The sequence below is a fragment of the Neomonachus schauinslandi genome, chromosome 6, assembly GCF_002201575.2.
Source record: "Neomonachus schauinslandi chromosome 6, ASM220157v2, whole genome shotgun sequence".
NCBI lineage: Eukaryota > Metazoa > Chordata > Mammalia > Carnivora > Phocidae > Neomonachus > Neomonachus schauinslandi.
This window is the reverse complement of record NC_058408.1, coordinates 30,825,735-30,840,165: the sequence shown is the minus strand read 5'-3', so window position 1 is coordinate 30,840,165 and position 14,431 is coordinate 30,825,735. Positions and strand designations below refer to the sequence as shown.

Below are 14,431 nucleotides of genomic sequence, written 5' to 3'. Positions count from 1 at the left end.
TTGGCATAGTGTGTTTTTTTAAATAAATCCCTCTGTTTTAAAAGATTCTAGAAAATTCTTTTTAAAAATGTGTTCTATGACCATGAGAGATTATGGACTATGAGAATCAAACTGAGAGTTCTAGAGGGGAGGGGGAGTGGGGGGATGGGTTAGCCTGGTGATGGGTATTAAAGAGGACACGTATTGAATGGAGCACTGGGTGTTATACGCAAACAATGGATCATGGAACATACATCAAAAACTAATGATGTAATGTATGGTGATTAACATAACATAATAAAATAAAATTTAAAAAATGTGTTCTATGGAATATCAATTTGCATTCTTTCCCTCTTAGATACAGTGTGAAATTTATTATAGTTTTATGTATTAGTGATTTGACTTGGTGGATCAATAATAATCACTGAAGGGAGTAACAGACAATGCTTTTCTAATTTTTAAAAATAAAATAGAAGTTATGCACTGTATAGTAGATATTTAATCTATTTAGCGAGCTATTTTCTCCTGGAAAAAAAATCTGATATGGAATTTGCTCACATTCCAGAGAATTGTGAGAGCCAAATTCCGTAATACTCAAATGTTATAGGTATCAGTTTTCTTTTGCATACATTGTCCCAATATGAGTATGGAGATGCATAATTTATTTAAATGTGATTTATAGGACTGTAAGTTATCGGTTAATTATCTATATTTTTCTTTGGAATTGCAGGCACAGTATATCTTGATCCATCAGGCCTTGGTGGAATACAATCAATTTGGGGAAACAGAAGTGAGTTTGTCTGAATTACACTCGTATCTATTTAACATGAAGAAAAGAGATCCACCCAGCGAGCCATCTCCACTAGAGGCTGAATTCCAGGTAATAATAGTGATAACAATAGTGATAATAATAATTATGGATAACTTTCATCGAGGGCTATTTTCTAGTGCTGCGCTATATGTTTGACATGGTTCTTGAATTTGGGCCTTACCATAACCAGTGGAGCACAGATGAGGAAACTAAGACACAGAGAATTTAAGAGAAATGCCTGAAAGTGCAAAGCTGTTACGTAGGAGACTTGTTTAATGTGTCTAGAGACTAGAATTGTGTCTACAGCCCACACTTTTAACCATTTCTCATTAAGCTGGTATAAAATAAAGTGTCAAAATAATAGTATATACCCACAAAATTGGTCCGCCAAAGGCAATGTAGCATCTCACCTTTTAAAACTACATCTGGTTTTGGTTTGTAAAGGAAATAATTAGAGGAGTTTATGACTACTTCGGAAGTTTAACTGGCTGGAGCTGGTAGACAGAAACTAAAATATAAATACATGTGTCCTAACCTATTCATTGGGCTATTACTCTGAAAGCTAGCCCAGGATGTAGTTCACTCATTCAGAGAATTCTCAAAGCTATCTCCAAATTGCTCAGTTGTCAAAAAAAAAAAAAAAAAAATTTTGTAACTTTTCTCTTACGATTTTCCAGTTTACTGAAACTTGTAAACTACCAAACTGGTCAAATTGGAGAGTTTCACAAGACCAGGAACATGTTTTTAATCAAATGCAGAATTGTTTAATGTTTTGGTTCAAAGTGAGGATGGAGGGGGGGGGTGGAGCATACAGTAATTACCAGGTAACACAATCCCCCAGAAGATTATAGTGGAAGAACCAGCAGGCTACCAGAGTAGTCTTGAGTAGAAAGATGTTTAATTGCTGTTTTCTTGCTCTTTTAGCTGACAAATCAACCACATTTCAGTACACTAATCCTGCTAAACCGCATATACATATATGCTGTTTTGAAAACACTTATAAATGTAATTTAAACATTCGTATGTAAAGTCACTAAAAGAAAGAGTAAATTCTGTCACTGAACAAATAGGATTAGGTTTTTGCTCTGTGTCGAGTACAGTTTTGGGCACAAGAGCCAAAGTGATTTGCAGGTGGACATGGTGAGAGAGTGTAACCCAGGTCACAGGTAGTGACTATAACTGATAGAAACAGTGAAATTATTCCATTTAAGCATAAAGGAAGACAGAAAATGAGAAATGAGAGGAAAAATTTAGGTTGCTTGGTAGATTTGGTGATAAGTTGAGGCAGTTCTTGTCAATTGCCTTTTCTTTCTAAAGAGTGTATGAAGCAAGATCATCAGTTAAAAAGTTTAGGGGGACAGGAGTGAGTAGGGCAAAGAAGAACTTATGCTTGAGGAAGGGGAAAGTAGATGAAACAGTTATACCAAAGTAGCAAAGCAATCTCCCTAGGCAAAGATAGTAGATTGCTGGAAATTGTTGTTGGATCATTTGAAATCTATGGTCATGAATTTAAAGAGAGTCAGTTGGTTTTATTGTTTTACATAGAAACATTAAAAATAGGGGCTGTGTATACAGATGGTTGGGTTAAACTCATCTAGGATTTCTTAAAGTGACTATTTGAAAGTTGGAGAAAAAGGAATTGAGTGTGTTCGCAAATGTATGATATAGTGGTGGATGATAAAGAGCAAATTGGCCACAGAAGGACATGGGGCACATAAGGAAAGTAGTAAGGATGGTATGTGGAAGGTTTTGATAGAATTGCACATGGCTAGACTGAAGATACTAGAATAAAGAACGAGGAAGAAAAGAGGTAATTTTCAATAATGAGATGGTTGAAATTGTAATTTTTAAACGAATGTTTGAAATGAAACTTACAAAGGTAGAATGGAGAAAGTGGATGGCGGAAGAGTAGAGGAAAAGGGCACAGGAGGTAAGGAAGCTAAGAAGAGACTAGATGTTGCATAGATCATCCTTGTCAATGTTGAAGTAACCAAGAATTATGACAGACCTGGGGAGAAAAATTAGGCAAGTCTAAAATTAAATGGGGTGGAGTGATCCAGTAATCAGTACCTGAAGCCTCTAACAAAGGTCAAAGAAATATGACATGGTGTCAGGAAAATCAAAGTAACTGGGCTTTTTGAAGGAGAAATGAGTAGAACCAGTTTATAAGCAGAAACAGGTAGCAAAGACAGTACATATCTTTCCTTCAAGCTGTGATGTATATGGGGTATGAGTGGGGAATTCAGTTTTTTAAAAAAGAGCTACTGCTGAGTTTTTGGTGATGTTCTCAAGAGACCCTCAGGTTTCACCTGGTGTACCACCCCCTCCCCCTTCCCCAACCAAAAAAAGTGAAGGAACTGTTGGGAGAAAAGCATTAAGGTGGATGGCAGTTTACTGATGACAGACCCTGAGTACCAGAGAGAAGAGAGGAAGACATTGATAGGTGAGATGTAAGAGACTGAGTTGTATTTGATGATAACTATTTAGATAATTATTTAGTAATAGAGCTCTAGCAAATATGGATGCACTGGGAGGCGGAGACTCGTAGCAAGGACTGAAGTGTGAAAAACCCTTCCTGTCTTCAATGAGAGTAATCCATTAGTTTTATCTATAACACTGGGTATTGGTTAGAGGCTGGGGACCCTGGGTGACCATTCTGACAAGCAAAAAGTGTGATGTTTTCCAAGGCATCAGCCTCCGTGCTGTTCATTAAGGTGAGTTCAAGTGGCCTAGTAGTCAATGATGAGGTTTTCATTCATTCAGTTACACAGCAATGCATGGGGTTTGAAACGGGGTGCCATATTTAGTTTGAAAGAGTGCGCCATATTAAAATATATACATATATATACATACATACATCCCATGCACATATATTTGTGTGTGTATAAGATCCTACTGAACTGTATATGATGAGCTCTTTCGGTTTAGATTATTCATCCACTTGACAAATATTTATTTAAGGACCAATTGGAAGAAAGGGTTGCAGGCAGAGAGATCTTCCAGAATAAATGACATTTAAACTGATAGTTAAAAAGCAAGTAGAAATTAGCAGAGTGACAAGGGAAAAGGGTAGTCCAAGCATAAAACTCACAAGAGTTAAAGGACAATTCGGCCCTTTTCCAGAGTTGAGGAAGTTGGATGGCTGAAGTGGAAGGGGACCATCAAAGGGTGAGGCTGGACAGACAATCAAGAGTGCATCCCTGAAGGTTTTTTGTGCAGTTGGATGCTTCCTCCCAATGATGGCAAACTGCTGAGGAGCCTCAGTGGGACTCTGTTTTGTGTTTTTAAGAGGATTAGAGCAAGTGAGATTGAAGATAAAGAGGACAGTTAAGAAACTGTTGATGTTTTCAAGTGAGAAATGAAAGTGGACTGTACTAAGTAGAAAGAGAGAAATGCAAAAGTGTTTGAGAGCTTCCCCAGAAGAAATGATAGGTCTTGCTGACTTATCAGCTACTGTGAATGGGAGGGAAAGCACTAGGGAAGGCGTAAGCAAATGAGATATCAATTATTCAAAGTACGAGCCAAGTCTTCTGTGAATGCTGTATTTGGAGAGTTTATTACTGATCATTTCAAGTAATGTACCACTGCCTTTTGCAATATGGATAATCATCAACATAGATACAGTGCTTCAACTTATACAAGAACAAACCATGCTATTTTGCTCTCCAGCCGCTCTTAAGTAGGAAACCTATTTTGTTATATAATTGTATATCCTGAGTTCAAACTCGCCATGTCAAAAATATTAAATGCCTGAAAAATTAAAAGGAAAAATTCGAGGCAAACTTAAAAATTATGAACCATAGGCAAAGTATGCACATTTCACAAAACTTGATGTAATACTTTTCTTTAGGGAACATCTTTTGCCACGATAATAAACAAAATCACAACTTGCATTTTAAAAGCAGTGTTCCATTCTATTTTTTCACCCTCAGAGACTTCCCTCGTATAGGAGCTGGAGGACACAGCACATTGGAAATCAAGAACAAAATAAAAATAAAAACAGGAATTCTTACGTCATTCCATGTATGTAGCTCATTTTATGTTATTCTTTGGCATCAGATAAAATTAAACTCTTTTTTTGGATGCACACACACAGATGATTTTGAAGCAAGTTTTCGACATTTGGTTGACAGTAGAGAATAGCTAATGGGCTATTTAAATTTAATTATAGCAAATACTTTGCACCCCAAACATTCACAGTGGGCTTTGGAGGATAGGCTGTATTCAGTCTTTTCTTTCTACCAATTATTTCAGAAATGACTGTCAGAAACACATAACCTCTGAAGCTGGGAGAAAAAAGGCCAAGTCCACTTTACTAGCTCTCTCTCATCTTTAGTTTATTTCACTTATTTGCTTCAGGGTAATTGCCGATAACAACCTTTACTTCCTTTTTTTCTTTCTGTTTTCTCTTTATCCCTTCCTCCTATCTGAGAGATTGACAGTAGGTAAAAAATACCCTATAAACTGTTAATCATTCAAACTTAACAGATCAACATATGTAGTTTCAATTCTTGAATTCTGTTATTTAAGAATTTTGTAGGATCATGTCTGGTACAACTTTCATTTTATTCATTTGTTTTTATACATTTGCAAAACTTGTTAGTTTTGTTAAGATTGTATGTTCTAAACTTGATTTCACACTATTAGCTAGACAACCGAATAAATCGTATTGATGTATGGTTGACCTAGTTAATTTCTGAAGTCCTTATAAATATTAGTTCAAAATCTGGAATTGAATATGATGTAGCTAATCAGATCACAGATCATTTGATCAGGATATTATAGATTAAAGAAATTGAGAAGCAGTGAGAAATTATGGACTAAATAATATTCTTGATTGAATAATAATCACCTGAGATACCTATTTAATTAAGATTGTTAATTTGATGTTAACAGGATATAATTAAGAAATTAGGTTTCTACCGAAGCTATTTACTTTTTCACACTTATATATGTATTTTTAAACATCTCTAGCAGAATGATGCTTTTCCATGAAAAACTAAAGTATATGTGTCAAAGATTGAATGATTATATGGAATATTATATCTATTTGTATAACTATGGTGTTATATACCATCTTTTTCTTGGTACTTTTTTGAAAGCTTCTTTTTCTTAAATTTCTTTTTTATAATTTGTTGGTCAATATGAACTGAATTTTATGTAGGGTCTCATTTCATGTACATCAGTAAATTTACATAATGCAACCTGTCACTTCTCTAATTTCTACATGACAATCAAGTGGAGATTTGGTATTTTAAAGAAAGACTTACTACTAATTTATTTTACATAGATGACTTTAACAGAGTGCCACTTAAACATGAACTGGAGATGAGCAAAGAGAGTGAGCATGATTCAGATGAATCTTCTGATGATGACAGTGACTCAGAGGAAACAAGTAGATACATCAATGCATCTTTTATAATGGTAGGTACTTACATTTCCAAAGCCCAGGATCTAAACCTTCAAAAAATGTGTTTTAGAAGACATTATAAAAAAATCTATATTTTTTATGGCCATTCATTAAGTGATTTTATAAAAGAATGATGCACTTGGCCATAACTATATGTGTATATATATATATATATATATATATTGATTGACACAAAATTTCAATTTTTAATGCTATATTTTAACTTACTAAAAGACTTAAAGATATTAAAATCTAATGTGTTGATACAAAATGAGACCATGTTTATTAGTTACAATTTATGACCAGTAGGACTCTTCATATGAATTTGAAAAATAATACAATTTGAGCAAATACAAGTATTTGAAAACATTTGTACTTACTCAGATACCCAAATTGTAGGCAAATAAGAATTTGCATATTTGCATAGCTAAAAAATTTCATTCAGATTATCTGAATGATTAAATGACTCTGTGTCACATAACTTTTTTTTTTTTTTCAGTAAATGGAGAATTCTAACAAGGAACTATAGTCATTCAGTAAATACTTTTTGCATATACACTAAGTTGGATTTATTTTCCAAATTTTTCTAAAACACAGTCATAGAATATTAGTTTAATTTTGAGTTATCATAAGACTGTGTAGACATCGATTAAAGTAGAGACATGATGAAGATAATCTGAAATGCTTACGTATTTTCTTTTTACAACCACATTTACTTTTTCTTAAAGTTAGTTTTGGAAAGAAAAACTTGTTAGTTTTGTTAAGATAGTATGTTCTAAACTTGATTTCACACTACAAGCTAAGTCTTATCATTAACTAAATAAGTGTTTTACATATAGATATCACATTGTTTTGGGTCTAAGGATCTTAATATTTTTATGTAACAACATTGATATCAAATTAAGTGACAATATTTCCAAATGGTTATTTTAAGAACCCATTGTTCTTTCATCAGTGAGCGAGAGTAACAGAATCTCTCTCTCTCTCTTTAAAGAGTTACTGGAAACCTGAAGTGATGATTGCTGCTCAGGGACCACTAAAAGAGACCATTGGTGACTTTTGGCAGATGATATTCCAAAGAAAAGTCAAAGTTATTGTTATGCTGACACAGCTGAAGAATGGAGACCAGGTTTGTACTTTTAACATAATAAAAAAAGAGAGAAGAAAATATACCCAAGTCTTAACAACAACAACAACAAAGAATAAATTTCTTTTGTCTTTCGGTCATAAAATATCATTCTCCATTCTTGGATTCCTTGCTTGATTACTCTACCCTAGGATTTTTGACCCTTCTGTCACAAAGTTGCCTTTGTTCATTCTTACCCTCTTCCATCCAAGTGTTGGCCTTTGGCATCTCACGTCCGGGTTCTGACAGTCTCTCACGCTACCCCTTCTCCAGTCCTACACACCGTCTGCAGATCATCTCATGCACAGCAATCCCAGTGTCACTGCTTGCTACGAACAACACGCAACAGACGTATTTTCCTTCTATTTTCTTCAAATGAAAACCAAACTCCTCAGTGTGATATTGAAGACTCTCAATAACCAGACCCTCATATATCATAATTTCTATTCTGGACAAGTAGGTTTCCTGACTGAATCTTGACACACCATTTGCATTTTCATCACTGAGACTTAATTTCCTGGCATTCCCTGTATATAAACGTGTCCTCTATTTTGATCCTTTTCTTCTAGCTAGATGGAACTCTTGAAAAATTTATCTAAATCCTGCCTTCTTTACGTTCATGTAATATTTATTATTATAAAATTCTATAAATTTAGAGGAGGTGAACCTAAGATCTAATTTGATCTGCTTAATGCCTGTCACGTGTATTTGATCTTTTCCTTAACACCTTGAGTTATCAAAATCTCACTAGTATTAGATTTTACTTAGTTTTAGCACCTAACACATTATCTGGCATATGTTAAAGCTTATCTAATGAATATTCTCATAAGCATGCAACTATATGCCTTCTCTTTCTCTCTGTCTTTTCTTTGGTTCCCTACCCCTGGACATAGGACATGTTTTATTTTATGGGGTTTTTTTCTTTTTTTAAAAAATAAATAACATGTTCAGATTTCCAGCATGGAATTCCTAGAAATCTTTTCTTTCATCCAAATTGTGAAAGCCAGGAACTGAAATGTTAGTTTAGGCAGGAATGCCTATCATTGTCAGCAATTGTGACTGTAATCGGTGCAGAACCATTTGCAGAGAGAGAACACACTTTTGTGATCCACCTGCTCTTTAATCTGACCCTTTACTTAGATATGCAGTCAACTTACATAGAGCTGCTCATGGTTTTGGTCATCAAGATACAGAGACAAAACTCCAAAAGATGAAGTCTCCTTCCTCAAGGACCACTGGAGAGACAGTGAAACTTGTTATTGCAGGGGTCATGATCAATATCAGCTCAATCTAAAAATTTTGAAGACGTGATGATAATAAAGATGTGGAAGGAAGAAACAAATCTCAAAGACCTACACTAGTGGTGACAGAGCCATTCCTGTGGTGTCCTGGCCACTTTGGTTATTTCTCAGTTCCCTTGATTTGCACAAGGAAACACCAGGTATTGTGGAATGGATGTCCACCATACTTAAGATAGATTTTAGAGTTTTATGTGTCGCTTTCCATTTTAGAACACAATTAGTAATTTCAGTTTAATAGAATGGAGGGTAAGAGAGAGAGGAGAGAAAGATAGAGACAGTAAGAGGGTCCTGAATATGTTAAAAAGCAAACAGAACACTTGTGTGGAAGTTGCTGAATCATGTTCTTTCTTATCTAGGAAGCCTGTGCTCAGTACTGGGAAGAAGAAAAACAAACATATGGAGATGTACAAGTTGATATGAAAGACACCAAACAATCTTCAGCTTATACCCTCCGTGTATTTGAACTGAGACATTCCAAGGTATGTAAATAATTTCAGGAGTATGTATTTTTGTTCTGGTAACTGATCTGGTAGAAAAATTAATATAAATTACTCTATAAAAGTAAAGCAAAATCTATATAATATTTTCAGAATAAAACTTAAGAGGAGTTAAATGAAAGTAATTGTGAAGAAAGTATGACTATCAAACTATTAAATGGACTGAACCTTACTTGAATTAATGTTCCCTTCTTTTCTGGTTTTAGAGGAAAGATTCTCAGACTGTGTACCAGTACCAATATAATAACTGGAATGTGGGTGAGCTTCCTGCAGAACCCAAAGAATTAATCTCTATGATTCAGACTCTCAAAGAAAAACTTCCCAAGAATTCCACTGAAGGGAATAAGCATCACAAGAATGTGCCTCTTCTCATTCACTGCAGGTGGGTGGGATTTGATAAAATACTCTCTAAAAATCATCATAATGCCTGACTTCATGGTTTATACTTCCTGTTAAATTCTAATTTATTTTTAAATTCTTATTAATTTTAATTCTAATTCTATTTATCCTGATATATAAAATGCATGACCACAGCGAAAGCCTCTTGTGGAATCCGTCACTCTCTCAGGTTTGCTCCCACATATAGAGCAATTTCTATAACTATTATAGAAATATGATAGCAATGATTATATTATAGTGCAATAGTTTTAGTCTATAAGTTTCTTAATACCAGTGTCACATCATCTTTGACTCCCAGTGCATAACATTGAATCTAGAATGTCATATGTCCTGGATGAATTAGTGAATGAATGGCAGGATGCATGAACAGACAGGTGGATGGATATCACATTTTATTTATGCTTATATGCATTGATACACTCTATTAGGTGTTAAGAGAATCCAGAGGAATGAATGCTTTGCCTTCAGTAAACATATCTTAAGTTATATGTTAACCGAAAAGACTTTAATACATATAATAATTTTTGACTTTATTAATTTGTTATGTAGACCCTTGACTTTCATCTGTGAGATATGCCTACATATCTACCTTAAATAAGAGATATTGAAAGAAGGATGCATAATATAAAATATTTACATGAAACATACTAAAGTAAATGCAAAATAAAAATATAAAGGAAAATGAGAAATGTAAATGTAGTGAGATGCTTTTAGAATTTTCAAGAAAGCTTTATTATTATTATTAGAATTGCATACAATAGTATGAAGTCCTTAGAGATGCACGACTTTCCAGTCTTTATTAGAGTTTTCAAAGGTGAAATTTATGCAGAAAGAAAGCTAAAGAAGGCAAGGTTAAGCTTTAAAACTATATGTGTTTCTTAAGATATGGCTGAATACCTATTATATGTCCCTTAGTTATGTACAATAAATAAAATCCTGCTAATAACATATTCTGTAAATTGAATTTTTATTATAATGTAACATGCTTCTTACAGTTAAGTAAATCATTGAGTTGTTCTCTTTTTAATGAATAATTCTACCAGGTATCATTTTTCTATTGATGCAGAAATGTGGACATTTGTAAAAAAGCATTAGAGAGGCAGAAGAAAGAAGGAGAGAAAGCGTGCGGTCTAGTAACATACAAAATTTCTACCATATTTCTGGTTTTACTGATTTCTGGGCATGTCTTTATCTTCCCTAAATCTCCATGTCCTACAATATTTGTCCTAACAACTTCCTTACAACTTCGGATGTAAACAAAAATGCATTATAATCTATAAGGGACTAAACAGAAGAAAAAAATATGTCTAAAGCCTGAGACAAGTATTTTTTTAAACTATAAGATTATTATATTCTCAAACTGAAAATGTTTGTCCAAAAAATGCATTTAGCAGAAATGTTTTGCTCTTAAGAGATTGGAATAACATAATTACAATAAACACGAAATGAATGCATTTCATCTCTCTCAGTTTTTACTCTAATATCACTTTCTCCATAAAATGTAGGATTATTTTCTTTTTAAAACTTTTCTTCCTTTTGCAGAGATGGATCTCAGCAAACAGGACTCTTTTGTGCTTTGTTAAATCTCTTGCAAAGTGCAGAAACAGAAGAAGTGATAGATGTTTTTCAAGTAGTAAAATCTCTCCGCAGAGCTAGACCAGGAATGGTTCCCACGTTTGTAAGTAGACCTCACAGCTGCTTTTGATGTGTTTTGCATTTTTATTTTGATGGTTTCTTCTCTCTCTTTCCTTCCTTCTCCCTCTTCTCCAATCCTCTACTTTCCTTTTCTTTTATTTACCTTTCCTAACTTCCTTTTTTACATGATAATTCACATTAAATTATTATTAAGATATTTTATTTTTTAAAAGATTTTATTTATTTATCTGAGAAAGAGCACCAGCAGCGGGGAGTGGCAGGCAGAGGGAAAGGGAGAAGCAGACTCCCTGCCGAGCAGGGAGCCCCACGTGGGGCTCAATCCCAGGACCCTGAGATCATGACCTGAGCTGAAGGCAGATGCTTAATGACTGAGCCACCCAGGTGCCCCTCGATTATTATTAATATAAATAAGAGAACTAACTAGAGCTTGCCAGCAATTTATTGTGGCAGTTCATGAAGAACATCTCTTCAAATGATCATGAATTCCCTAATTTCTCCCATCTTTACTCCTGTAAAAACTGCCCCAAAATCAGTGGCAGGAAAAAAAAAAAAGCATTTATTATAGTTCAATAGTCTATTGGAGCAATGAAATAGTTCTGCCAATCATGTCAGCTTCAGCCAGTCTGGACCAGGCTTGCTCATTGGTTTGCCACTGGTGATGTACATCCTGGGGTTTGGCTTGTCCAAAATGATCCCTACTACCAATAGATTGGCAGTTGCTAGCCTTTAGCTCTGGCAACAGGGGGTGAGTAGAATTCAGGTCTCTCCTTCTCTGGAAGACTAGCCCAGGCATATTCACATAAAGGCAACAGAATTCTGAGAAGTAAGGCAGCAATATGCAAGACCTCTTGAGGCCCAGGCTTGGAAACTGGCACAATCTGTCTTCCTCTGCATTTTCTTATCTAAACAAGTCACAAGGCCAGCTCAGCTTCAAGGAGTGGGGAAATTGACTCCACCTCTTGTTGAAAGGGTCAGCAGTCACCTTGCCAACAAGTGTGGATACACAGGATAGTAAGTGTGGCATTTTTGTAATCAATCCAACATGGATCTTCTGCAACGGTAGAGGGTAGTCTGGAAATTCGTAACTAGTCACCATATAAACTTAATCACTCACTCAGATCTATGCAGCTTTTAATTATGCAGGACATTGAGCTTGCATATAATTGATTTTTAAAAATGTGCTGAGTGCCTATTATGTGCTCTTGCCACTATGGGATCTGCATAGGCTTTCTGGAAACAAGTGACTTCTGCTCTGATACTTAGATGAATGATGCATAGGCATTCAACCAAGAGGATAAGCCCAGAAAGTGGCATCATGGGCCAAGGCATGGAAATGAGACACCACGTGGCCTGTGAGAGAAATGAACATGTTTGGTGTTGCTCCAAGGTAAACTTGGAGGAATACCCTGCAGTCAATCTTTTAGAACTGTAAGGGGACTAAGCCATTTAAAATGTTCTTTTTATAAAAACAAAAAAAGAGTAGTATTCTGTTATCCAAGACTTCCAAGTACATGACTAGTTCTTGCTGATTTTCATCTGACATAAAAATAATTATGTAAACTTTCTTTATAATAATTACATAAGCTTTCTTGCTTCTTTCTTTTACTAGGAGCAATACCAATTCCTATATGATGTCATCGCTAGCACCTATCCTGCCCAGAATGGACAAATAAAGAAAAGCAACCATCAAGAAGATAAAATTGATTTTGACGATGAATTGGACAAAGCAAACCAGGATGCTAATTGTGTTGGTTCACCTGGTGCCCTGGATAAGGCCAATGAAGGAACCAAAGAAGATGAAGGTATTAAAGTCACAAGTGGCCCTGAAGAGCCAGAACATTCTGCCAATGGTCCTCCGAGTCCAGGTTTAACTCAAAGTGCATAGGAAAAGACATACACAGGACTCAAAACATTGTATTAAGTATTATTTCTATTTTTCTAGAAGTAGGAGGACAAAATAGATATACAGTGGATTTATGAAGTACATTGGACCAATTTTTGAGAAGCTTTTATTTTACTACTGTAGAAACATATTTAAGACAGTTTCGCTAAAACGTTTGTACAGTTTTATGCATATTTTAAATTTTTACCTATCATTCAGCAAAAAACATCTTCTTTGTAGTTTTTGCATGTGTGTGTGTGCAAGAGAGACAGGCAGCAACAGAAAGGGAGAGAGAGAGAGGAAGCTTTTAAGTGAATTTAAATGCTTTTGAGAAACTTTACCCTTTTGTTTGAAGAAAAAACACATTTTATACTGAACATATTAACTTAGTTTAAAGGACTATTTTTTTAAATCATAAATTGTGTGTGGGACCTAAGAATAAAATGTACATTTCTAGAATGACCTCAAGATGTCCTCCTTGTTCTACTCATATATATCTTATAGTTTACTATTTTATTTCTAGAAATAGACATAAAAGTAGTATGTGCGTGCATAGTTACTACAAGAAAGTTAACTAAATTAACATTTGGAAATCTTACATTCCATATGTTAGCATTTAGTCCATATATTTCAAGCTCATTTAATCTAATTTAAAATTTTCAAGCAAGCTTATCTTGTTATATTCATATGGTGTTTATAATTTTGTAACATGGACTATTCTCTGTATAATATGTGAAATCTTTTGACCGAGAATTATGTTTGTTGCAGTTGAATTTAAATAAACATTTTTAAACAAATGCCATATATATTAATATTCATAGGATAAAAATAGAATTATGCAAACATATTTGTGTGAAATATTTACATTTGAAACCTGATCTAGCGGTTTTTATGGAATGCAACACTGATATGAGAATATAATATTGCACATGCATACTTTCCATGTTAAAGTTCATCCTTGACTTTCACCCAAGTGCATTTACTGTTTTTAATCCATTTTATTTTATTTTAATTCCAGTATAGTTAATATACAGTGTTTATTAGTTTAGGTCTACAATATGTTGATTCAACAATTGTATTTATCACAACAGAAGTACGTTGACTTTGAATTTCTCAAATGCTTAGACTACAATAGCTGAATTATAGAAAAAGCCCAAATGTCCATTGATTGATGAATGGATAAAGAAGTTATGGAATATATATACAATGGAGTACTACTCAGCCATAAAAAAGAATGAAATCTTTCCATTTGCAATGACATGGTGGAGCCAGAGAGTATTATGCTAAGGGAAATAAGTCAGTCAGAGAAAGAAAAATACCACATGTGGAATTTAAGAAACAAAACAAACGAGCAAAGGAAAAAAAGAGAG

At 34.4% G+C, this 14,431-nt stretch overlaps 1 protein-coding gene across 1 annotated transcript in view; it reads left to right on the top strand.

Annotated features, from left to right (window-relative positions):
* The window catches only part of PTPRC (protein tyrosine phosphatase receptor type C), a 117,722-nt gene extending 103,834 nt beyond the window's left edge, over positions 1–13,888 (top strand). The window contains exons 24-31 of the mRNA XM_044916347.1: positions 710–859; positions 4,723–4,813; positions 6,081–6,214; positions 7,195–7,329; positions 8,984–9,106; positions 9,331–9,506; positions 11,066–11,201; positions 12,789–13,888. Of these exons, the coding sequence (XP_044772282.1) occupies positions 710–859; positions 4,723–4,813; positions 6,081–6,214; positions 7,195–7,329; positions 8,984–9,106; positions 9,331–9,506; positions 11,066–11,201; positions 12,789–13,064 (1,221 nt within the window). The 3' untranslated portion in view covers positions 13,065–13,888. The remainder of the gene's footprint in view (positions 1–709; positions 860–4,722; positions 4,814–6,080; positions 6,215–7,194; positions 7,330–8,983; positions 9,107–9,330; positions 9,507–11,065; positions 11,202–12,788) is intronic.
* Positions 13,889–14,431: the final 543 nt, after the last annotated feature.